This window comes from Amborella trichopoda, chromosome 9 (assembly GCF_054954075.1).
Source record: "Amborella trichopoda isolate Santa Cruz 75 chromosome 9, AtrichopodaSantaCruz75HAP2 v2.0, whole genome shotgun sequence".
Taxonomy (NCBI): domain Eukaryota; kingdom Viridiplantae; phylum Streptophyta; class Magnoliopsida; order Amborellales; family Amborellaceae; genus Amborella; species Amborella trichopoda.
Genome location: NC_142344.1, coordinates 7,280,179 through 7,305,538, shown reverse-complemented (window position 1 = coordinate 7,305,538; position 25,360 = coordinate 7,280,179). Strand labels below are relative to the sequence as shown.

Genomic DNA, 25,360 nt, shown 5'->3' with positions numbered 1-25,360 from the left:
TTCATGTAATATGTTGTTCTGTTGTTTTTTTTGAGAAGTAACAAACTTATTTCTTTATGCTTTTGTATTAGTGGAAATCCATAGACCATAACTTTTCTTTTCCATGTTTCCGCTATCTATCTTGCGGGTTTAAGATACATGATTCTGGAGGGAATAATGAAAGCTTATTTGCTTCCTTAATAAATCTGCAGTTTCAAAAACGTCCAATGCACACTTTTTTTGGCATTTTTATCCAAAAATTGTGTCAAAATGGTCGATCTTGTACAATTCTTTGGACAAATGATTGGATGTCTTATGGAGCACTGTCGCAATTTTTGGTTTTCCAAACAAGGAATTCTTATTCATATCAGTTCTGAAAAAACTGGGAAAGAATTCCCATGAGAAGTTTCTATTACCATATGAAAATAGTTAAGACTTACAATATCCTCAAAGACAATGAAACTGAGGTGCATCTGACATACCAAACATCCATCCATACGCACGTGTATGGAAATAATATAGACAGATTATCATCTTGATTGTGAATTTCGGTCTGGGCCGGTATGGGGCTGTTTTCTTCTTTTTCTCAATAATCAAATGAGAAAAAAATCATACTATAATTTACATGAAAGAAAAGAAGGAAGCATAAACTCACACAATCATTAGTATATATCGCGTGCGTGTGTGTTTGTGTGCGCGCACGTGCGTTTGCAGGGCTCATGTTCAGTTTTAAATGCCAAAATCTCCAATCTTTGTATCCCAGTGAACATGAAATAGCAAAAATGCTCATCTCAAAAATAAATTAAACTATGGGACCTCAAATGCCCGTGGTTGACATCTTTCGTAACTGGGATTCAGCTTTCCCTTTCGACATTCTAAAACAAAAGAAAAATATGAGAAGAGCGGAAGAAATGGCAAAAAACTTAACGTAAGTTCTCAATTCTTGTCTCGCAAGATCTAGCCATTCCCCGGAATCCACCAGTACCAAGGCTTTTCTATCTTCCCATTTTGAGTCTTGATCCATGTGGACATTTCTTGGCTCCATCTCTCCTGTCTTAGTCCCTTTTCCCGCAATGATACCCTGTATCCGATGTGGGGTATTCGCAAAAATTGAGATAAATGCTGAGCACCAATCATGAAGAACTTGCTGAAACAAGAGAGAACATTTTAAGAAACTTGTAAAGAAGATCTTGACAAGGGCTTTTAAGAATTCTGTTGGGTATACCCCCAAAATTCCTCAATTACTATAAATATTAAAAAGAGCACCTCAAAAGCGACAAATCGAGCATATAATGGAAAAAGTAAAGGAGCTAGGGGTATACATTATAAGTGAAAGCATCAATGGGGTTGAACATCCTAAAGCAATCTTTGTTCGAGGCATCAAGATCCCCATATATCTGACAGAAAACAAGGGAAATATAATTGTGAACAGTAGAGTGTTGCAGACCACAATAAAAGAGTGTTGAAGTCAACATTGCCACCAACCTCGAAGGTAAATGCCATGGGAACCTTGACTATGTCATACATGTAATCTGTCGCTGTCCCATGAGCTAAGTACCTGAAATCACCAAGTTCACAATATCAGTTTAATTCCAAACATTTTAGAAAAAAGAACTAACATAAAAATAATTTATCAAAAACTCCCCCCCACCCCCCTCACCTCCCCTCCTCCCTGGGCCCCCCCAAAAAAAAAAGAAAAAATGAGAGGTTCCAAACCCCCCTCCCAATGCCCCTAAATAACCATCTACTGTGATTAATCATCAATAAAAGATACCAACCCAACAGAGCCGCCTCCGGATCCAACCATGCACTTGTCATGGCAATGCAAATGGTTCAAGTGTTGCAGCATAGATCGCATTACTTGGGATGCTATCCCTTTGGGAGTCGTGTTTAGGTGATCATATGGCATGAATAAAGCCTGGGGATCAAATTGAACAGATTGTACAAAGAACAAACAGTTTCAGTTTCAAGGGCGAGCACATATATAGGCATTGCAATTCTATATATCCATCGATGCATATATACACACACGCCGGCGCACACTCTAGCATACGCACATAATACAGGTGTGTATAAGTGATGACTTTCAGTTTGTCCAACTAGGAAGAGTAGATGAATTTCCAAGAGGAATAAGTTTGGAAGTTCTGGTTATTATGATAATATTCAAATGAACAGTAATTAATCAGTATGCACTATTCAGCAAATGGGCTAAGCGTGTTGGAAATATGGCTCATCAGGGCCTAAATTACAGTAGTCTCTCATTCAGTGGGAGCGATTGAGAGATTGAAATCTTGACGTCTTGTGAAATGGAGCCCAGATTCTTTTACCCCGAGTACGCATGAGGCATCGAGAGTTCACGTGTTGAGAAAACAATTTCTCAAGGAGGTGTGAGGGTCACCTCCTAGTCAGGATTTTATAGGTTAGCCTCATGTTTAGCTGCAATTGGCCAGGGCTTGGAGAATCCAAATGAGAAAAATAGAACACGAGTACTTATTAAGTATTCGTCTTATATGGAATGGTCAAAACTTATGGGACATAAGTCCGTATCCTGACACGAGACCATTGCATAGCATGTGCATTTTCATTTCGTACGGGAAACCACTCTTCCAAATACATTATACGAGTTTGGAAGAGTCAGTGCACATGTGTTTTGAAAGGACCCCTGTAATTGAGTTAAATCATGTCCCACAGGGGTACACCTGTAATCCATTGAGAGCCGAATGATCGGAAGTTCTAGCTCAACGGCTTTGATATGGCCAATTATGTGTCCCTGCTTTAGACTGTGGAACATAGGTCTATTGAGTCGATCTGATACTCGGCAGAACATCATTCGGGACTAGCCCAATGGAGTACTCCAATACCTATAGTTACTAGCCTGATCTCACTATACCTTTTGTCTGATTTTATAATGATGAGAAAAACCTAATAATTGCTTAAAAATACTTTAAATATTTATTGTGCGTTTTAGAGAATTTTTCGTAATTTTATTTGCTAAAAAAATAAGGGTTTTCATATTATTTGACTCAAATTCCACTTTAATCCTGACCTGGTAGTGCCATGTGGCGTCCGAGTGGCCATAGGGCTGCCACATGGCACCCCACACCTCACTCTAGGATCACCGCTCAGCTGGGCACTGATCCCTAGGCAAGGGACTAGATTGGCATTTGATTGCTTGTTTTGTAAGGGGTTGTGTTATGGTGTCTTGTTATATATTATTATATTTTGTTATATAATGTTATAAATTAAGGCCCCCTTTTTATCACATGTCTTAATTAACTCACACATGGATCATGCATGGCATGTGTGAAGTTTAATTAATTTATTTATTTGATATTAAAGAGAAAATGTATTTTCAAATTTGAGTTGAAAAATATCTTCACACGCATGAGTGAAGGGGACATTATCTTTAAATTGATTGGTTTGAAATTTTAGATCTATAAAGTGATTGGCTTTGATAAAGAAGAATATCTCCACATGTATTACTTTTTTGCCCTTTAGCCTTTGTGGTTATCTACTCTAATACATTATTAAAAAAACTAAGGGTATTTTTATAAAGCCATATTGAATACAATTGGAACAAAAACATGGGCCAAGGACAAAATGGTAAAGTGGCATAACTTAGGGTTAGGGTAAATGATAATAGTGTAAAATCTCATCCTTTCATCCTAGTGATTGGATGGGATGGGATGGGTGGCTAGGTACATTAGCCTCTCATGTGCCTTTGAATTAGTGCATCAAGGGTGTTGATTGAATCCAAAGTTACATCCATGTTATAAAAGCACATCATGAGATCTCAAACCTTATTTATCTCAACTCTTGAATTAGTTTGGAAAATTGTTGCTCCCCTCCTTCTTCTAAGGATTTATGAGAAAAAATTGAAGAGAGAGAGCTTTTAGAGTTCCATTAATGGTGATCTTGATGGTGGTCCTCCTTTTTTATGCTTAAGTCCATAGTGTGGATTTATCAAGGTAAACTCCATTGAATTTTCTTTTCTCATAAGATCATATCTTTAGCATCTATAGTTGTTGAAGTTTTGAATTTAGAAAAGTTTCATTGATCTTAGAATCCCCATTTGATCATCTTTTTCATCATGCTTATTCATAGTGTGGTCCTTCATGAGTTATAGCCTATATGCATAAGAATCCATGATCATGCATAGTATCCTTTAATTACTTTGCTTCAAACCCATCAAATAATTTAGTCTCAGAGTATCACTCTATTTTCAGAACTTTTTCATCACGTTTTTACCTATGGGGGTTCATAATCTTTCCATGCAAGACTGTTGTGGTGGACTGAAGGACCACCGTGTGTAGTTTGGCCATAACTCTCTTGTTTTTTATCCGATTCAATTCAAACTTTTTGCATTTTGTTTTGGATGATAATGTCAGTGTGTTGAGATCTTAAGAAGTGATTTTAAGGTGTGTAATTTCTTCCCATTTGATTAGACACTCTTGTGAGATTGAACCACTTTTGTACAATCCGAAGGGACAAAATTAAGTCTTTATAGGGATCGATTGCGTGGCCCCGGCACAAGGGGTTCGAAACATGGCTTCCCTATTTTAATTTAGCATTCTAATTCCCTGTTTAGTTGATTTTATTCTTTAGAATTTTGTTTAGATTAGTTGCATGATATATTTAAGCTTTGGGACAGAGCTTATCTAATTTGTGCTATGAAGTGTAATTCATAAGCTAGTCTTGCTTTATATGTAATTGCCCCATACGGGGTTGTTGGTATTTGAGTTTATTTACAGTGGTTATACAAGGCTAGAAATGGTTGTAATTGTTATGTAAAAGGATTATAACTTTCACTTAGCTTGGTTTTTAGCAAGTGGCTTGTTGAATGTGTCCATTTTGCCTTGTTTTTCGGCTTGAAAATTTGCTCTAGTCTTGGTATACATTTTCAAAGCGTCCTCCTAAAGACATGATTGCGATTGATTGACTGGGACTCGTTATCCAAGTGTCCCATCAGTTTGAAGAGTCAAGAGTGACATAGCAATAGTTTATGCATGGATCGAAGGTAGACTAACAGAAGAACAACGTAAATGGATTTTCTTCCATTGGTTCAAGTGTTTGGGAGTGCTTAAGCAGCAGCATTTTTGCACTTTTGAATCACAAGCTGTACACAATTCAGAAATTCCAATCACAAGGAGCCTGTGCTCTTTTGTTAACCGACAATGAACATCACATTATTTGTTGATTGGATCCCCATTTAACCATATCATGAACATCAATGGAGAACCTTGCTACCGCACTGAAAAACAATTATGTGCATTATACAGCATGGAAGATGACAGAAAACATATGTCACCAAAAAGAAAGAACTATCATATCAATGGTTCATCTTTTAGCTCTCCTTTAACTCTTGCTTCTTTGTTTCGTAGCACATGTTTACAAAATATATTAGCAAAATTTGTCTTTGATGAGTATCTGATTCTCAAAAAGTACCACTGTGATATCAGAGATGAAGAAAAACATGCATCACTGGAAAGAGCCATCATATAAAAGATCATAAACTAAAATACAGATTTGAGATGCGAGTTACCTCCATTCCAGAGTGTACATTAGCCCATATATGGGGCCGAAATGAATGGGAGAGCTTTCGCATTATCTGAGCTTCAGGTTCACTAAAAGGTGCACTCCCAGGGTTTTCTTCATAAGGATCATAATCCTAAAAATTGCCAGAAAGCAACAAAAGAAACCTCAGGAGATGGGCTCGGAACTCAAAAGGTTGAAGAGGTGTGCATCAATAGACTGTAACAGGAGACCATCGTCATATGTGAACCAAATGATTTTTTAAACTAACTTGTGATGGCTTAGTTTCATAAGAACAAATTACAAACATGGAAACACTTGAGCACAATTTCTTGGTGTGGAAGCTGATGAACATTATTTCTTGATATGTTAGGGGAGTTCACATTAATGGAAGCAAGAAAAGAGTTTTCCAGCTCTAGCACTTGTAGATAAGCGAAGTAAAATTGAAATGTTACCCACATAAAACCAGTTATACCTTGACACGCCACCCAAGAGGAGGTGTAGACACCACCAGACATGGGTAGCATTAAAGTTTATTAAAGATACAAAAGGTTCAAGCTTAGGGCTTGAAATTGGGATGCGTTGAGCAAGAAAAACATGGTGTACCACACCACCAACCCTCTCACGTGTTAAAAATAAGAAAGGCTTTTTAAATATGCATTAAAAATATTATTTTATAAATAAATTGTACAGACATGTCTTGCTGTACCGGCTTGTTTGAGAGAAATATTAGAGACTTAAATAGTGTTAGATGCCAACACCTGTGTCGGTGTCCATGTAACACAGCAGAAAACTCAAACAAAACACAATTTTCAGCTCAACATCAGCAGAGTAGAATACAAAACCATGAAGAATCAAACCAAATATCAGATATTGATATGATCATAACGCTTATCGGCTCATAAAAGTTATTTATTGATAAGAAATAACATACCGAATTCTCTGTTTTTTAATGGGCTAGTGAGGAAAAATAATCCCACAAAACAAAAGTATGCTATGCAAACCAAAACTAACCTTCTCTTTCTTACCCCAGTCTACACTCCAATTCCGGTTGATATCAACTCCCCTTCCTGCCAAACAAGCATACTTCAGCTACATTTCTACCAAACCAACAAAAGAATAGGCTTTTCCTACCACCACATTTCATAAAGTGTCATAATATACAATGACCATTCCTCCTTTCACAAAGATCCCCTGCCTCCACAAGTTTACGGCCATTCAAATTCTCCATTGGCACAATCTAGCAATTCAATGAGAAAGCAATTCAATGAGAAACATATTACTTCATATGCATCAGGAGAAATGAAATGAAGAAGATTCACAAAGAAATGACAGGAAACTTGATATTTGGTGACAACAATCACATATCCAATAAAAGAGAGAGAGTTTTTGTTACACTATCAATGCTTCCATTTTAGGAAATAACAACAGATTGAGAAACATATTAAATTTTACATGATCGCCCAGTTGTTGTATCCAACTAACTAACAAGTTGATAAGTAAATTACTCAAAAAAAAAAATAGAAAGAAGAATGCATTTTCTCCAACAACCCACCAAATAAAAATACAAAAGCTTTAGAGCAGGGCTACCTTGATTACAAGCTTCTCTAATGCATGATTCAAAGACGTCGGGTCCACACCGGGCAAAACATACTCTCCACATAAGATGCCCAGCAGCCTCAATGCAACTTCTGAGGTAATCAACTCCCTTCCATGTTGTCCAAAACTCTACCACAAAACATAAATCAATCAATTCATAATATCAGGTTCTAAAAAATTATGTGTATCACCATTTTCTGGAATTATCATAGTCACAGAACTGAAAGAAAAATATTATCACAAAATACTGGGACAAATCATACGAGTAGAACTTGATTTTTCACTTAAGTTATATAGAAATATACATTTTGAAAAGAGACCCCATCGACAATTATACTCCCCATTTAAACCCCAGTCCCTCAAGCAAATATCCAAATATTTCATAGCTTCATTTTAAATTTTAAATAATATTTTCAGGAAGTCTATTAGCTTCCTTCTACTGTTTTCTATTTCCTTTTAACAAGTCAGAAAAAAATCCAATATATTCTGAAAAAAAAGATCAGAAGCTAAGTATTCTATAAATTTATAATTTCATCTAATTTTCAAAATTGATATTTTTCCTCTAAATTACAAAAATTTAAAACATAAATAATGTCGACCTTTTAAATTGTTTATATTCTATTGAGATGTTTCTAAGAATGAACAAAACACCAATTATTTTTCTATATATCGCAATTACACCACTGACTCCTGCAATGTGGTCCATAGTCTATGTAATATGTACTCCAGGGGCAAAATGGTCACAAACTCGGTAGAAAATAGAGGGGAGATGGTAAGCTTCTGCCATTCCGGAAAATGTTCAGGTCTATTTCAGTAATTTCCTACAAAAAAAAAAAAAAATAATTATAAATTTACAATTAATTTATAACAATCACTGCTTACAAGAAGAATGCGATATTTGTCCGGATTTTCATGGCCCCCGTGATTGAAAGTAACGATGAGAATCTCTGCAAAATAACTCTTGTTCCTACTCTTCCATGTCTCCATCTTCCCAAAAAATAAATAAAAATAAAAAATTAAAATTCATTTAAAAATGATTTAAACTGAATTAAATCGAGATTCAGTATAATTTGCAATTACTGTTAATCTCTCAGGATGACGGCCCACCAATTCTTTTACTTCCTGAATCAAACCATCCCTGCAATAATTTCCAAAACAATAAGAAACATGAAACCTCTTTGAAAAAAAATATGATTTATGTCAAATTTTATTTATGAATAAAATAAACCTTCAATCCCTGCAAAATTCAGGGGAAAAAAGAGATACCCAAATAAGAAAAAACAGACAACCACCTTAGAGAGTTACGAATTTGTGAAGTTAAAGCTTCATTTCTTGGATTAATCTCGAAAAGACAATAGATAAGTTAAAAAAACAGTCAGAATGGCATAGAAAAGATATTATGGAGATCGGGTTTACCCGGTGTGATAGAGATGGGGATCGATTGAGGCTATGGCGGAGGAATTGCGAGGTGGGCTTCCATTGACTGTGGATATTACTTGCAGAGAGAGTGAGATAAGCATAAATAATGGAGGGAAGAGAGAGGGATAATAGCGGGACACCATGTCGGAGGCGCATCAACGGCGCCGGTGGTTCCGTTAGAGATCCGACGGCTCACAGCGCTGATGTCCGCTCTGCGAGATATGGAAAGTGAGAGAGAAATGGAGGGAGGGAAAAGCCGTTAAATACGTTCCCGTTACAGAGAGAGAAGTCGATATATATGAGAGAGGGAGAGGGAGAGAGAGAGAGAGAGAGGAGAGAGATATGTTATGACAAAACGTGAGAGAGGGAGAGAATATGTTGTGGGCAAAATTAAATCTCACCACCCAAAAATTGGATGGTCTCCATTTAATCTTAGGACATTATTATTTTTAAGTGGGTAGAGCATAAAAAATATAATTTTTTTTATTAAGGTTAATGAGTTAACCTATGATTTGAAAATATTATATCCCGAAAATTTGGAGTCCTGTAATTAATTCTAGATTAAGTTTTACATGAGGATATAATGGACAAGATGCTCATGCGGGGGTATAATATCTTTTAGGTCTTCTATAACCAAAGTTGGGGGAAATATTGAGTTTGATTACATTAGATAAGATGGAGGAGATTTATTGCCACTTTATTGGGAAATTTGTTATTGAAGAAGAGAATTACATTACCTTAAAATCATTGAGAAAGATGAATATCTTCATTGTTTGAAGAATGAAAAAACAAAGAAAGAGAATACTTGTATTCGGAAGAAAAAGATATCACCGGTAAATGAGGAAGTGTTTTTACCGGTGAGCCACTCGTCGTTCCTCCTATTGCCATGAAAGATTTTGCTGAGCCTACTGAACAGTTTTCTGATGTAGACGGTTTCGATGATAATGATAAGGAGATGGCCCTCCTAATTCATACTTTGGAAGTGTTAAAAGGTTTTGGATGCTATGCAAGTTATTTATGGTGAATCCTTATACAACATCACGGATGCATTGAAACTGAATAATAAGAAAGAAATTGAAAATATGTTGTCTTGTAGCAAGAGGAAGTAGACCATAAATAAATGTTGTGTTCAAAGGGAGCTTGATAATCTATTAAGCAGCATTAACTATGACAGATGAGAGGTAAACTCTAGACTTCGTGCACCCTCTGAGCCGGTGCGTTTTGTGTTTGCTGATCAGTTTAAGATCAACAAACTAGAGATGGCTACTTGAGAGAATGAAAATCTTGTGTTGGAATATCATGGGTCTCAACAACGCTTCACGCAAGAGAGATGTGGTCTCATTTTACAAAAAAAGTAAAGATTGGATCTTTGCTCGAATATTACTTATGCTCGTCTGGTTGGGGTAATAGATCTATGGATTTTTTGGGTGTGGATGCTTCAGGTTCATCAGTTGGCATATGGTTGCTTCGGGACCCATCTTTTTTGGTAGCCTCTCAGCATATTATTACTCAAAGATATATTTCAATTGTCTTTCAATGACCATTGGATGACTTTTCTTGGTGCTTAACAATGATTTATGGTCCTAATAGATCATTTTAAAAAAAATTACAAGTAAAAAAAAAAAAAAAAACGTTTTTTTGTCCCTTTTTTTTCATTCCTCATAAAAAATGTGTTTTTAACGGAATTATGAAAAAATTGTGATTTTTTGCCAAACTTTCCAAAAAAGCGGCATTTTAGACGTTCTCCAAAAAATCGCTGATTTTTTGAAAAGTTCGGCGATTAGTCGCCGATTTGCTAACTATGGTCTAGAGTACCCTTCCTGCCAAGGCCTCAAATTGACACTAAGAAAAAAGTAAAGAAGAGGGGGAAAAACTGGTCGATATCTAAAAGGTTGGGATTTAAGTATCAATAAGTTAGAAAAAAAACCCGGGCTTAATTGGTTAGCACTTGAGAATTTGCAGTGTTGCATCCTAGGTTCATTTCCTAGTAAGGTAGAGGTCCTCTTCCCACTGGCTCACCCCAAAAAAAAGCCAACAGGTTTTTCATTGTCCCAACTGCATGTGTCCCTCTTGGTCATCAATGGATTTAGGAGCCGAAACCCCTGCAAACTTCTGCAAACACCTCTAACTACTGTATTTGGAGCACCAAAAACCCTTGAAGCTTTTTTCTTCTTCTTCTTCTTTTTTTCTTTTTTATTTATTTATTTTTCTAATATATGATCATAGAGGCTGAGATGATAGATCTATAGAGTTTTGGATCACAAATCCATCCCCAAGATAGATTTTGAAAGGGTGGACGCATGCAATTTGGGATACACCCTAACCTCACCCTTCCAAGTATCAAAAAGGTTAGTACAAGGCATGTGCCTCATGCAAGAGGTAAGAGTCACACCTCGAATCTCACTGGAATTGCGGTTTTGGCATAGAAAAAAGTCATCAAATTGATCATTTTGGAAATGTCAAATTCGTTGCTTTCAAACATGCTTCCTAGCCTCTGTTCTTGCCTCGAGAATTGTAGATTTAAGGATATCAAGTCTAAAAGGCATATATTTTGTAATATATTATTTAGACTATCCATTTTCAAATATTCACAGATCCGTAAATTCTACAAAATTTTTAAAGCTTCAAATTTCATAACATGAACAAAAATAGATTTTTTTGGCCATTGCACATGGTGATTCCATGAGGGTTTTGAAGTGTGGCAAAACTTTTTCTCACAAGGTCAAGACTTCTACTAATTGTATCACTAAGGAAACGGTACATGAGGAGGTGAAGTGGAGGGCACAAGCTAAATAGGTCTGAATTGTACTCGATACAGCTTGAATGTATGGAAATTTATAAACTCACGTCTAAGATTTGAATTATTTAATATCCCGTGTAATTTGATAAATTTTAAAATCTATCAAATGGTAATTAAAATCCATAATGATTGCTATTTCTCGAACTTTGTGACCATCTAAACCATTTGATTCTACATCGGAAGGTTATAAGTGATTGTGATCTCTTTATACCAAACCCTAAAACATATTACGCGTAGTTTTGAAGCGAAGTGACCCCAAGAGCTTAAAGTAAGAAAAAACATGGAGAGATTTTAGGAAATTGCAAGGAAAAATAGTAGAAAGTCACAAAAAAATCACTTTTTTTTTATGACATTTATCATAGGGTGCCGTTTGTATAAAGCCGAGGTCCTAAACAATCAAATTAGAGCTCACCTTCAAATAGTATCGAAAATATGGTTTCAATACTGGAAAGTTTTGTGATAGCCTTAAATTATATTTTCATCTTTAGTAATAAAATTTAAAGCTACAAAAATATTGTAGATAGAGCAAATCTATGAAAACTTGAAAATCTGAAAAATTGACGGCTGAAAAATGCATTACAAGATGCACTATTTATAAAATTCGAAATTCAATTTTTTTCCTCATGTCTATGCATCTTGATGTCGAGATGATCAATTTGATGATATTTGGGCATCAAAACAACCTCTTCTAGTGAAAGTTTTGAGGTAGGCTCTAATTTGATTGTTTAGAGCTTAAGCTCTATATAAAATTTTCCCTTTATCATATTCTTTATTTTAGACCTTATAATAAAATAATTAGAAATTTCAACCATTCTCGAAACTGTTCTAATATATAAATGAGTTTTAAAATTTTAAAGCATGAATATAATTTATTTTAAGCACGATTAATGCCAATTCAAACAAGAGATTCAAAATTTGGGAGAGACAATTTTCATACTTTTAATTACCATTTTTATTTATTTCTAAAAAATCTCCACCATGATAAAATAATTGAATTTTTTAATTATTCTTAAAGGAATAAAATTATATAAAGTAGCAACCTTAAAATGTAGAATTACATATGCACCTCAAAATCCATCGGAAAATGTTGTTTTAATGTTGAAAAACCCTCTAATTGATCATCTCGACATTAAAATGTAGGAATATGAAAAAGAAAAAAAAAACAAAAAGATTTCAATTCTCAAAAATAGTACATCTTGCAACGCATTATTTAGACAGACTATTTTAAGATTTTCATATATTGATAGATCTACTTGATTTTAACCTTTTTTGAAGTTTAAAATTTTATGATTAAATGTAAAAGTAGATTTTTAAATAATCCTACGAATTTTTTATTTCAAAATTACATATTACGATAAAATTTGGAGGTGCACCTTAATTGTTGCAACCTTTATAGAAACCACACCCATTCTTAAAAGTTCGCATGTATAACAACTATTTCTAACAAACTTCTAAGATTTTAGCTATAACAACTATTTCTAACAAACTTCTAAGATTTTAGCTCAGGAACATTGTGTGTCAACACACCTCCAATCTGTACTGCCCATTTGGTTGCCCTTATTTTCCTTCGCACCCAAAATTTGATTAGCGTTATATCACTCAAAATAAACTGAACATGCCAAGAAAACTACAAACTAAAAACTAAAAACTAAAAACTAAAAATGACAATGGATGTATGTAATGGTACCTGTTTATATCCTACATGCAAATTAACATGTCCCTAAACCATCCAATGTCAGCGACGAACTGTTGGGAATGCTTCATTCCTTCCCTCGAAATCCGTCAAAATTTCTGAGGGAATTGAAGCAGAAAGACACTCACAACTCTCGGCCGATACCTATCTGCCTAGATGTCCATGCAGCATTTAAGCATGTAAAATACCACATGCTTTCACGAATGAAAACCATCACTTGCACCTAAATACTCCTTGCAAGACTCCCCCCAACGCACTTCCACAGTTACTGAAATTTATAATGCCCCCAAGCTAAAACCATTATCTATGACAGCAATACAATGGGGTAAGTTATGGTGTGTCTCTCGCCAAAAAATAAAAGATGACCAACATAACAATGAGGTTCATTTATCAAATCCAGAAAAGCCCATCACCTGATAAAATCATTACCGTTAGGCCGTGGATTCCCTTGAAATAACTACCATGTCCACCATGCCAAAGCAAATTCCCAATGTAGTCACAATGATTATGAAACCAATGTGCCAAACAAATTACGAAATTTGAAAGGAAAATAAAAATGATTCTCACGAATAATGCACCTGAACTTATACGAAGATTCTTTTCTCCTTTGTCTTTCTTTCTTTATTATAATTTTTTTAAAAAAGAGGAGGCCTACCCAAGAAAAAAAAAACCATCAGAACTTATAAGATAAAAGAGCCAGAAAACTGCATAATTCACCATGTCCTCAATTGTTGACTGCATCTACCAACAATAAATAGAACAGAAATATCAACTGATCCGCATCTTACAAAGCCTCACCTCCATGTTTACAGTCTATATGTACCTATAAACCCCTCTAACCTCTGGTCAATAGCAGAGGAATGGGGTCTCCGTCACAAGATAAACAGTGAGGAATGAAGACCAAAAATATTGGTCCCCGCCTCCTAAATATGAGTTTGTCCAACAACTTTGAGCTTCAATGTGACCGATAAGGAGATCTTAGTCCAAGCTTTACGACAATATCTTGGTCTCCTAAATTGCATTCAATGTGGTATAGCTGTTTGTGCAAATACCCTGCAGCTTTGAGATAAGTGGCCCAAAGCTTCTGGGTCATTAGGTTTTACCTTATCTGAAAATGTTTGAAGTTAGGGCCTCCTTGTAGTGTATCTTGGCGATCCAAATGCCTACAAGTGTTCTCCTTAGCATGTTTGGACATTTTCTTGCTTTCAGCCTGAGCTTCAGAGACCGTCTTTCTTCTGCGCTTATTGTGGCCAGCCAAACGACTGCGGCAGCTCCTTTTGGCCTCATCGAACTGAGAGAGATCATGGAATCTGCATCGACAGGATGGAAGCATTAAAAACGATTACATTTAGAAAAGGGTGTGGTTTGTATAAGGCCGATGCCCTGAACAATCAAAATAAGGCGTACCTCTAAATAGTGTTGTAAGATAATTTTTTAGTAGCAAAATCTTTGTGTTGGCCTGAAAATTTATTTTTATCCCTAATTATAAAATTAAAGATTCAAAAAGAGTGTAGATCGAGCATATCTATAAACACTTGAAAATATCGAAATTGACTGCTCAGATAATGCATTACAAGATGCACTATTTCTCAGACTTGAAAACCCTCTTTTTTTTTACATCTATACATCTCGAGGTCGAGATAATTGATTTGAAGGTTTTTCGACATCGAACCAACCTCTTCTAGTGAATTTTTGAGGTGAGCCTTAATTTGATTGTTTAGCCCCTCAACCTTATATAAACTCAATAAAAATACACAATTGCTGAAAAAATCCAACCAAAAAATGCACCTTGTTATTCTCATTAATATCAGTCATGAGTCTTTGTAATAAGCTGAGTGTTTTGCTATTCTCATTTTAAATAGTCATTATGGGTCTTTACAATAAAAAATGACTTCCTGAAATCTGTTATTTTTAAGGCTGTCATCCAAGGTTGCACACCAGAAGTTGCCTCAAATCTATTCAAAGGGGGTGTCCACATGTCTATGCATTTGTAGAAACATTTTATATTATATAATTATGTAAATCAAATAACTAATCGTTCTTCCTAAGGAGAATACATAGAAGTGTAACTTTTGAAATCCTCTTAATGACTCATTTTGCCTCCAGATTTCCTAAAATCCCTTTCCAAGAATATAATTTTAGAAGCCCTAGATCTATCCTAAGCACATTCAACAAATGCTCTATCTCCAATTCGTGCCAATTCCTAGAGTCTCTTTCGAAAGAGTAGAAAGTAGGACTTCTCAAGTTTTCCTAGCATTTTAAATCTCTTAATTAAATTAGCATTAATTACTTTAGAAATACCCAAATTTATAATTTAAAATCTTAAAAAAAACTTTCTAATAATTGTTGAAAAATCTAATTAAGTTCTTTGCTGCTCATTGACTTGATGCTGTTCTATAATGTGTCTAGCAAAATAAATATAAAATAACTTTGAAACCTGTAAATTTTTTGCACTAATATTTTTTAAGCCTGATGTGTAGTGGGGTTGTTTTATACATGCACAGACAAGCTGAACATGCAATGTTTCCTTTTTTAGTTGATGAGCCTCAGCAAAGCTGATAGAATACCCAAAACCTCAAATTTCCCTTTAAAAGTTGAGCCAAAACACTATCTACCATGTGAATGAATTTTCTAACCAGTAGAGGCATGGAAAAAAAGATCAGTACATACTCTATATGCCCTTCAGAAAAATATGCATAAAATAATGGGTGTAATGAAAACTAGCCATACAAATGATTGCAAGTTCCAATATATTATTCAACAAAATAAAAGCAAAAAGGAACAGAAGGATGCAATGAGAGAAGAATGCCCTCAAGATGATGAGAGTGGTACTAACACTCCCATTAAAGCCAATAAATGATATGTATCGTTCTCAGCATGTTAACTGACAATGGTATCTCGAGTTCCCTAACACATCTATTGCTTTCCTACCTTCAGCCTTGGTGGTGGATTTTGTAGAAACTTTATTCATTGCTTTTCCAAGAAATCAAACTACATAAGACTCATGGATAACAACCACTCAAAGAACCTGTCCAATTCAAACTTTAGAAACTTATGACATAAAAAGATCCTGAAGGATGTAATAATATGCCTTCGTCCTGCACTAGATTTCATATCAAAATTCTATTCACTATTATTAGTACTGAAGAAAATCAGTTGGTTCCACCTCAATGAAGCTGATCCCAATTCAATCAGGCCACAGCTACAAATGGGTGTGGGGGCAGGTATCAAGCCTTCTATCCCATAACAGCCTGGTTTATAGCCTAAGAGGAACTACGTATCATGATCTAGACTTTAAATATGGGAGGCTCCATAAAAGCAGCCACTCGGGGCAATTTTTTTTCTAACCGAAGTCGATCCTTTTCATTGGGTTCGTAGAGCATGAGTTGTCTGAAATGAACTCGAGTTTTCAGTCAATTGGGACCATCAATCAGTAGCTACTCTAACTATAAGGACCATGTGCTTTTAGAATATAACACATTTTGCAGTCAGAAGGAAAAGAAACACTCTTAAATAACACGGGGCATTATATAGAAAAGAGGTAATATTAATTTACATACACATACATCTGATATATATGTCTGTGTTTATGTGTATGGGTGTGTGTGCATGTGTGAGTGTGCATGTGCGCATCTGCTTGTGTGTATGACATCCTACAATGCGCAGACACTTGAAAATGCCAGCCAGATCTGCATCTAACACACTAAAGCATAAGTCAAACCAAGTAAATGAAAGGTTTACGACAGTGCATACTTCAGAACAAAATAGAAGTATAATAGGACATAACAAATATGAACATATTTGGGACCCAGTCTCACCAGGAACCTAGCGAGAATAACACATTGCAATTCAACATTAAGTCTCGCTTGATCTTGATAACATGAGGTAAATGGTATGTCGACTCATGATCAAATTCAATAAGTAGCAAAAGTGTCATAGAAGTGCCTAAAATAACAATAAGAAAAAGGAATGACAAGGTAAGAAAATACTTATAGATCATGTACCTTCCATCTTATAAGTTAACATTTCATCATCAACTCTAATGTACAATTGAGAGATATAAAGATATGTCATTGCTGCTGACCCGCCCGGGATCCAGTCTCACTGGGAACCTAGTGAGAATGACACATTGCTAGTTCAACATTAAGTCTCGCTTGATCTTGAAAAGGATCCACACTATGTTTTGAAACCTAAAGTCCACTCAAGACTTTGTGAGGTAAAGGGTATGTTGACTCATGATCATATTCAATAAGTACCAAAAGTGTCATAAAAGTGCCTAAAATAACAATAAGAAAAAGGAATGACTAAAAGGTAAGAAAATAGTTATGGATCATGCACCTTCCATCTTATAAGTCAAACATTTCATCATCAACTCTAATGTACGATTAAGAGATATAGAAATATCTTGTTAATAGCATAGAAAGATAATAGGAAAGCAAGTACTGATTTGATGGATTCGATTGATATGAACTATGTAGTATTCGATAATCATGAAATAACTTATCAAACATTATTCTCTGCTGCCCGCCTATGTAGAACCATAACTTGAACTTTTAAAATTGGATAAGATAATGAATGGTTAGCCTTCTGCCTCCTGCACCACTGGCATGCATGAGCAACAATGTTATACCAACACTATTATTAGACATCAGTTCTTTCTCCACACTCAGAATTGTTCGAGCTGTATGTGGGGATGGACCTAACCTCCCAATGTTTTACATAAATAGATTAGCCCAAACATGACCATGTCACATTTTTTATCATATTGACTAGTAGTGGGCCCAAATTATTCTAGTTCCTGAATGAATAATCATAATCCCAGCCCACACCAATGGTAGGCCAGGATCTTAATACGACAGCTAAATAGATCAAACACAAACCCCTTGACAGTCAGGCCCTCAAAAAATTCTACCACAAATCTATTGCGTTCATATGGACTATTGGTAAAAAAGAAAAAAAAAGGGCTGAGTCCTGTGACAACAAATAAACTTATAGTAGGAAGATGCCTAACTTTTGCTTGATTGATCCATCCCCTCAAAACCTTGGAGAACAGCCTGTATAACGAGTCGGGTCTGCTGTACTATCCACTATAGGTGAGCTGGGTCCCTTAATCCCAAGGACTGGCAACATATTGCCCCCCTGAACGGTGAGTCGAACCCCCCAATTGGGGCCGCGATGAGGCAGTGAACTCGGCATCCAAGTCACACACTCGCACTTCCTGGTCGAAGTACATCTCGCTAGACCTAAGCAAACAAGGACAAGCGAGACCACTGGGTACCTCTAAACCGCTACTGGATGAGGCCAAGGTTGAGGGTCCTACCTAAGTGTAAGATTTTTGAAATATGGTAAGGTATCAGGGTACACCCACCTTTGGTCCGGACCACTCCTATAAGCAGTTATTGGACCAAAGCATTGTGGGGTGTTCTTAAGGGTTGGGAATATTCAAAGGGTGTGCTCCTGCTGTGGGCCTGCACTCCCAACTGCCCTTCCTCCAGGAACTAGGTGCCTGCTCCGAGAACCTTAAGGCCGAATATAGGGTTTTCAAATACTTATTTACAAAACGTTTTTCACTCGTGCAGCATGTGTGTGAGCAAGCGTGTAGATCAACACAGGTGCACATGCAAGAGTGTGATAACAAGCAGTGGTGCGCAATTAGTGAAGTGATTGCAAGGCACAAACGGTGCCTAAGCGAGAGGCACTCCAAGTCGACAGAGCCGATCGGAGCATGATGGGAAATGTAGAGGCTGGGCGCCTCGGCCGGTCTAGTCAATGAATATAGGGCACGGGCACATTGGCGCCCAGCGATGCATGCCTAATATCGGAAGCCCAATTGAAGGCGCAGTTTTGATGAAGGGTAAGGGACCTTGAAAAGGTAAACGAGTGAATTGGGTGCCGGGTGACTCGCACCTGGCGGATGCGTCCAAAATCCGGTATGGCCCTTCCTGAGACGTGGTTATGGTGAGGGCGTAGGCGCCCTTGATAGAGTAAAAGAAAGGGACAAAAAATGGAAAGAAAGAAAAGAATGAAAACAAGGTTTCAACGAGGAAACCTCAATTACTGGGGAATGCCCGAGGCCGACACTGCTGGAATAGGCATTGGTGAAACTGACACCCTCGCTGAAACCAGAACCCATGATAAACTATAATGGGTCCTGACTTTAATGTCGTTATCAATGGCATCAACGACGCTCACCACTGCGTCCAAAGAACCTCTTGCACTCTCGAGTATTGGAGGCGCAAAGAGCAAAAATAGAGAAGGAAACGAACCAAAAGGAGAGAGGGACGACAAATGCCAATGCAAATGCCAGGTCTGTTGACACAAGTTTCAGTTTCATCACAACCATACCCCCAAGGATGTAGTCCACAGTCAAGGTCTGACGCAGTTGACTCAGGCGTTAACGTGACTCTCACAGCCATTAATGGTGACACCCTTCGAACCCTCAGAACAGAAGACAGAGAGGCCCCTGGAAAAAAGGTCAGGATGCCCAGGGCCTCAAGGGTATGATGGCACTAGCAGCCACGTGGAGGTAGTTACTACCTCCATTACTGAGAACCCCTTGAGCTCTGACCGTCCCGGGAACAGAGGCGCGAAAGGAAAAGCAGAGAGGCAAGAAGTAGGCAGACAGTAGTGGAAACTGCATTACACAGTTTACATTGTCGTTTGTTTGCTCCAGACCCCAAAAAGCAACGAAAAGGCACCCAAAAGGGCTCCGGTTGATGGCTGTCCTTTGCGAGTGAATCCGGAGAGTCGCTTCAACGACTTAGCGTTACGTGAAGCTTGACGAGCCCCTCGGTGGGTGCCAAACTATTTATATGTGAAATTTCGACAAAAATAATATTTCTGCCTAATTTCCCATTTAAACTTGTCGATTCAGAGGTAGAAAATGGGGTTCCATCAAATTATAGACCATAAAAGAAAAATGATCCTACGGTCGCTTCTTTGGTGGTACGTTGGCTGTTCCAATTAAAAATTACCTAAAATCCAAAATAAAATAGAAAACTAGAGAGTTAAGGTAAAATGGGGAACTTTTGGAAACATGAGCAGCAAAATAAGAAGGCTAAATCAATGAGAAAAATTAGAGACAAGGTATGTGGGCCAACTTGGAGTGAAGCCAGATCCACAAGCCCGACACCCAGAGTTGGTGGCTTGGATCAGAGTTTCTCGGTGCGAGGAGACTGTTCATGTTGTTTGTCAGAGGATCGAGTCAGATACGCTCGATTTTGAGTTTTTTGCTCGAGTCAATAGGGTTTTTGAGGCGATATGAATCGCGGTAGCCTAAATGTGCATATAGTAGAAGTTTTGGGGTTTTTAAATGACTAATGGGTTGAGATTGAGCAAAAGAGATATGGGCTCAGTCCGGCAAGATTTCAATTTAGGCCCTAAGCTAGTGAGAGAGATGGTATCAAAGGGTGGAGAGAGTTGGTACGAGGGAGTGATAAGAGTTCATATGAGAGAGGTGATGTATGGGTTTGTGTTAGTTGGGTGTTTGTTGAACATTTCCCTCATACAAACTCTTCTCACTCCCTCTTACCAACTCTCTCCAACCCTTTCATACTATCTCTCTCACTAGCTTAGGGTACTAAACCCTGCACCCTAAACCGCAATCTTGCCGGACTAAGCCCAGATTTCTGTTACTCAATCTCGGCCCATCTTAGTCGCTATAAAACCCCAAAATTTTTACTATATCCACATTTAACCACCCTGATTCATATCGCCTCGAAAACCCTCTCGACTCAAGCAAAGAACTCAAAACCGAGCATATATGGCTCAATACTTCAACACAACAAAAACAACCCCTTACATTGACAAACTTTGATCCAGGCTGCCAACTCCAGGTGCCAGGAATGTGGGTCCGGCTTCGCTCCAAGTAGGCCCACATACCTTATCTCTAATTTTCTTGCATTTTTCTTATTGATTTAGCCTTCGTATTATGCTGCTCTGTTTCCAAAAATTCCCCATTTTTCCTTTAGTTTCTAATTTTCTATTTTATTTTTGGTGTTTAGGCGATTTTTACTTGGCATGGCCAACAGAACACCAAAGAATGCATTTTGACCCAAAGAACCCAAACAAATCCACTTCATAATCTAAGTTCACCATCACAATAGGCATCTAGGAGAAAGACAACTAGTGAACAAGAATGTAAAACACAAACAACTTGGTCAAAGCGATGAGTCCTTCATGGTCAGGGCCAGGCTTGGCCCTTGCAAGGACATTATTTCTCAAATATATCCGCGACCGATTCTAGTGGCTTTTGACGCTTACTTACACAATGTAATCACCCTAAATGCAAGCTTGGTATAAAGTAAAATCTGCAATGCCAATATACAAACAAATTCTCCAAGATAAGCAACCATCAAGCCAAAATCCATCATAGAAGTCTTCCTCAAAATCCGTCTCTGCAAAAAACAACATGTTATAACACCTGCAACACAATGAGATTCTCAAACTGTGCCAAAAATATTGCAAAAAGACCATAGTACCATCCACAAGCATTATAGGAGAAACAATTGTGTGCTCCGAGCCACTTTAAACCCCTCCATCAACTGCAGTCTTGATGCCCCTTATCACCTTGTTAAAAACCTCACAGATAATAGAGAACAAGAAACTTAGAAACATGAAAAATGGATTGTGCTACCCCAAGCCCATTAAACTGCAAAAACAATCCTTAAAGGGATCACTATCTAAGACAAGTGGGGTTTTTCGATCCGCCAAAACTAACGCGCCAATTGCGTATGGTTATGTGCCTTGTCCACATCCATCTTGGGCATAACACTGAACTTTCCTGATCCCTAGCAGTCAACAAGTGCACAAATGGCATCCAATGTCATCCAAGTCCAATACCTTCAATCCTCAAGAAGAGAACTTTTGGAACAACCTTTTCCTCAAGAAGGGAACTTTTACAACAAACTTATATGAACTACTAGAGACCTCAGGTCCCTAAAAAACAAATATTAATATTCCATTGAGCTACCATTCTAAAGATGTTCCCAATTGTCAAATTTGCGGAAACCACACTTATTGCATGAGAGCCCAATTGTCCAGTGCAAGATAGATTGTTAACATGGGATTATCATACTCTAAGGTAAGTATTACTAAAATATAAAAAGAAAAAACCAGGAAATTAATGATAAATCATGAAATCACTGAAATATTACAAAAGAGCAAAATGATAATACTGATGAAAATGTGTGTGTGTGTGTGAGAGAGAGAGAGAGTGTACAACCCCCAAATTCTGTCCATCTTTCCATAAACAATACATAATCTAATACAAGGAATCAATACTGATACCCAATAAATACACCAGCCAAGCACTCTGGTATAAATAATTTAAACTCAAGGACCCAAATGTCTACACCGAATTCTGTAATTAACCAACAAATACAAATCCTACAAACGATCACAATAAAGATAAATAGAAACATGGAAAGGAAACAATGGCCAATGAGCCATGCCAAGAAAAAGGGACCCAATTTCCATTGATCTTCAATATTAAATTAAGCCATTAAAGTGATTCAAACTTCAAACAGATCAATGACAATCAACTAAGCGAAAGAACCAATAATCCAACGTGAGCATAATACACAATCACAATAACAACCATTAAGAAAAATCTTGCTAAAAAAGTAACGAATTACAAAAGAAATAAAAGACTACCACATTTCAGCCACAAATAAAAAGGGGAGAGAGAAAAGCCAAGTTATAGAGAGAAATCAACCAACATAAGTATCCAATATTCAAAAAAAAGTGAGAGAACAGTTAACAATATTGTCAGCTCAATCCTTCTATTTGACCAAGAACAGTAAGAAAAATTAGTAAAGCATAATAAAAAAAGAGGATGCACACTAAGCAAAGGCAGTCTTTACAAAGAGAAAGAGATTCATTTGTGGCAGCAGCAAACAGGCAACCAAACGAGAGAGGGAGACCCGTTTGAAGTAGCATAAAATAGCAAAGGCAAAAGCTTTAAAGGAAAAGACAGTCTTTTGCAGCATCAACAAAGGCAAACACAACCTTTAATGAGAGAAAGAGAGCGAGAGAGAGAAAACTAGAGAGAGAAGATACCTGCTACATTGCTGGCAAAACCTCTGGTTGATCCCACAAACCAAGACCACCGATGCCTTAGCGTGAGCCTCACAAACCTTATGGCGCCTGTGGTACCTCTTAGCCATCCTCAGATCCACTTCACACTTATCAGCTTGGCAACACGGGACCTGCAAATTCATCCCCCTTCTCACTCCTCCTCCAACCCCAGTAGCTGCTCTCTTCTTTCTCTCTTCTTCCTCATCCTCTTCTCTCTCTACCCTCTCTCCCTCTTCCTCTTCCTCCTCCTCTTCCTCCTCTTGCCTCTGCTTCACCTCCTTCCTTCTCTCCCCATCTCTAAGCGATCTCTTAACCATAGCTTCAAGCCTCAAACTATGGATCTTGGAGGAAAGAGACGGTACGGGAGAGCGGACCCGAAATTAGGGCTAGAGTTAAGGCCTTCCATGAGGAGACCAGTCATTGAAGTGGTAGTAGAGCAAACATCGCAGTCTCAGTCGTACGAATTAAAATTAGGGTTTTCCTCCCCTCTGTGAGTGTGAGGAAGGGAATAAAAGGGGAATTATAGTGGCAGGCCCACCACACCACGAAGAGGATACACACAGTAGAGAGAGAGAGAAACACTATTTATGCGTGCTGTCCTTTCAGAAACTGGCCCTTTTTCTCGTGTGTAGCAGTCGCTCCCATTACCATCGCCATTGCAGTACTCTCTCTCTCTCTCTTTTTCTCTGTAGAAAATGAGTGGAGTCCAGTGCAGGAGTAAAAAATTAGTATGGTGTCCAATTAGAAGTGCCCTAATTCTACTCTCACCAGTCATAAGTCAAATGCCTCTCGGAAAGCCCGTTGTTCACTACTTACCAGTCCGTCTTGTTTCTCTCTCTAACTCCTCGGCTCTTCCCACCTGTTTCCTGTTATCTGTACGAGGACCCGCTTTTCCGCATACGTAGAAATACAGGCCTATTAAAAAATTTATTTTTGAAGTGGATTTTTGGACTTAATTTTTTAAAGACACGTAATCTCTAATACGGAGATCACGAATATGAAAAATTAAATAAATTTTAAAAATTTAATAATAATAATTCTAATAAGAAAATGTTTGGACGGTTAGTTTCCATTGTTTTTATATCCATCTTAAGTTGAATGCTTTACATGTTTTGGACCGCATATGTAGTCATGCGGTCCAACCCGCATGAAACAATTTTCCTTTGTAAAATAAGTGAGATTTAAGGTGCCGCCTTATATTATACAAGTAAGGCGAATATGGGGATGTGGTTCTGATATTGAAAATCTCACCATGATTTAAAAATCTATATTCAATCTTAATTATGAAATTTAAACTTTAAAAACTAGTACCGATCAACCAGATCTGTAAATATTTAAAAAATATTAAAAATAGACGGTTTGGATAATTTGTTACAATATATATTATTTTTAAAACTTGAAATTCTGTTTTTTCCTAATATCCGTACTATCTCAAGATCTAGATTATTAATTGGAAAGCTTTCTAACTTCAAGACATTCTTTTCTACTAGATTTTTAAAAGTGTACTTTATTTCTATAGTACAAAGAAATGTATACGATGAAAGTATTTACTTTTAATACAAAAAGATCACAATTATTATCAACCGTTGGAAGTGAAATCGAGTTGTTAAAGATATGCCATTTATTAAACACAAAGTTCAAAATAAAGTTTATCAAATGTTGTGACAGATTTCAATAAATTAAATTGAACATCCCATAGCTAAACTTGATTGTGATTTCTTTATACCAAAATTAAATAATATACTATTTCCTCAATCTCTCCTCTCAATCTCAACCATTTTTTTCAGTCCATTTCCCTCTCTACATTCTCCCCTCTCTAAATCTTTCTATCTAGAGTTTTCTTTCTTTAAAAACTCCTCTTTGGTTTCTCTTTAGGTTCTCACTCCTCTAAACTCTTTCCACTCTCTTTCTCCCACTACAAGCCTAACCACTAAAAAATTAGACATAATATCATATCACATCGAATGATGCGGTATAAAAGACCATAACCGAACCCAATTCGCCGGAAAAAAGCTTTTATGATGAAGGTAAAAATTATTCTGATATTTTTCACTCTTTTTTTCTCACTACAAACCTAACCACTAAAAGGTTAGCATTATATCATATCACATTGATTGATGTGGTATAGCGAAATCAAATCAGTGGGAAAAAAGCTTTGATAACGAGGGTGAAGATTATTGTTATATGGAAAATGTGGTGGTGTTATTAAGAGAGCGACGTTACGAGCAATTCGGTCGCGGGAAAGCGGTTGGCGCCTACCG

The 25,360-nt window shown here is 37.0% G+C and overlaps 2 protein-coding genes across 5 annotated transcripts; both read right to left on the bottom strand.

Annotated features, from left to right (window-relative positions):
• Nucleotides 1-706: 706 nt before the first annotated feature.
• On the bottom strand, nucleotides 707-8,953 carry LOC18424066 (Zn-dependent exopeptidases superfamily protein). 4 transcript variants are annotated; one of them, XR_016041255.1, is made up of 11 exons: nucleotides 8,527-8,943; nucleotides 8,191-8,248; nucleotides 7,993-8,097; nucleotides 7,102-7,239; nucleotides 6,682-6,751; nucleotides 6,526-6,581; nucleotides 5,522-5,730; nucleotides 1,758-1,897; nucleotides 1,465-1,537; nucleotides 1,302-1,376; nucleotides 707-1,126 (listed from the first exon to the last, which is right to left on the bottom strand). XR_016041255.1 is itself a non-coding variant. In XM_088847582.1 (11 exons), exons 7-11 carry the CDS (start codon nucleotides 5,582-5,584, stop codon nucleotides 797-799), a joined length of 681 nt encoding a protein of 226 aa, XP_088703708.1. In that variant the 5' UTR covers nucleotides 5,585-5,647; nucleotides 6,526-6,581; nucleotides 6,676-6,751; nucleotides 7,102-7,239; nucleotides 7,993-8,097; nucleotides 8,191-8,248; nucleotides 8,527-8,953; the 3' UTR covers nucleotides 707-796. The 4 variants fall into 4 exon arrangements, 3 of the variants coding, with proteins under 3 accessions (XP_088703708.1, XP_006828743.2, XP_088703707.1); XM_088847582.1 differs by having other exon boundaries at nucleotides 5,522-5,647; nucleotides 6,676-6,751; nucleotides 8,527-8,953; XM_006828680.4 differs by having other exon boundaries at nucleotides 5,522-5,647.
• Nucleotides 8,954-13,705: 4,752 nt separating this feature from the next.
• On the bottom strand, nucleotides 13,706-23,586 carry LOC18424065 (squamosa promoter-binding protein 2). Its single transcript, XM_011630596.3, has 2 exons — nucleotides 23,082-23,586; nucleotides 13,706-14,332 (listed from the first exon to the last, which is right to left on the bottom strand). The coding sequence occupies exons 1-2, from the start codon at nucleotides 23,414-23,416 to the stop codon at nucleotides 14,122-14,124; spliced, it is 546 nt and encodes a 181-aa protein (XP_011628898.1). The 5' UTR covers nucleotides 23,417-23,586; the 3' UTR covers nucleotides 13,706-14,121.
• Between the last annotated feature and the right edge of the window lie 1,774 nt (nucleotides 23,587-25,360).

Excerpts from the sequence above, each read along its gene's own strand:
- LOC18424065 (XM_011630596.3), bottom strand. The coding sequence starts at position 23,416 with ATGGTTAAGAGATCGCTTAGAGATGGGGAGAGAAGGAAGGAGGTGAAG. Across the intron at positions 14,333-23,081 it reads TTTTGCCAGCAATGTAGCAG|ATTCCATGATCTCTCTCAGT; the intron begins GTATCTTCTCTC and ends CTGTCGATGCAG.
- LOC18424066 (XM_006828680.4), bottom strand. The coding sequence starts at position 8,672 with ATGGTGTCCCGCTATTATCCCTCTCTCTTCCCTCCATTATTTATGCTT. Across the intron at positions 6,752-7,101 it reads TAGAGAAGCTTGTAATCAAG|ATTGTGCCAATGGAGAATTT; the intron begins GTAGCCCTGCTC and ends TTGAATTGCTAG. Across the intron at positions 6,582-6,681 it reads TCTTTGTGAAAGGAGGAATG|GAAGGGGAGTTGATATCAAC; the intron begins GTCATTGTATAT and ends CTTGTTTGGCAG.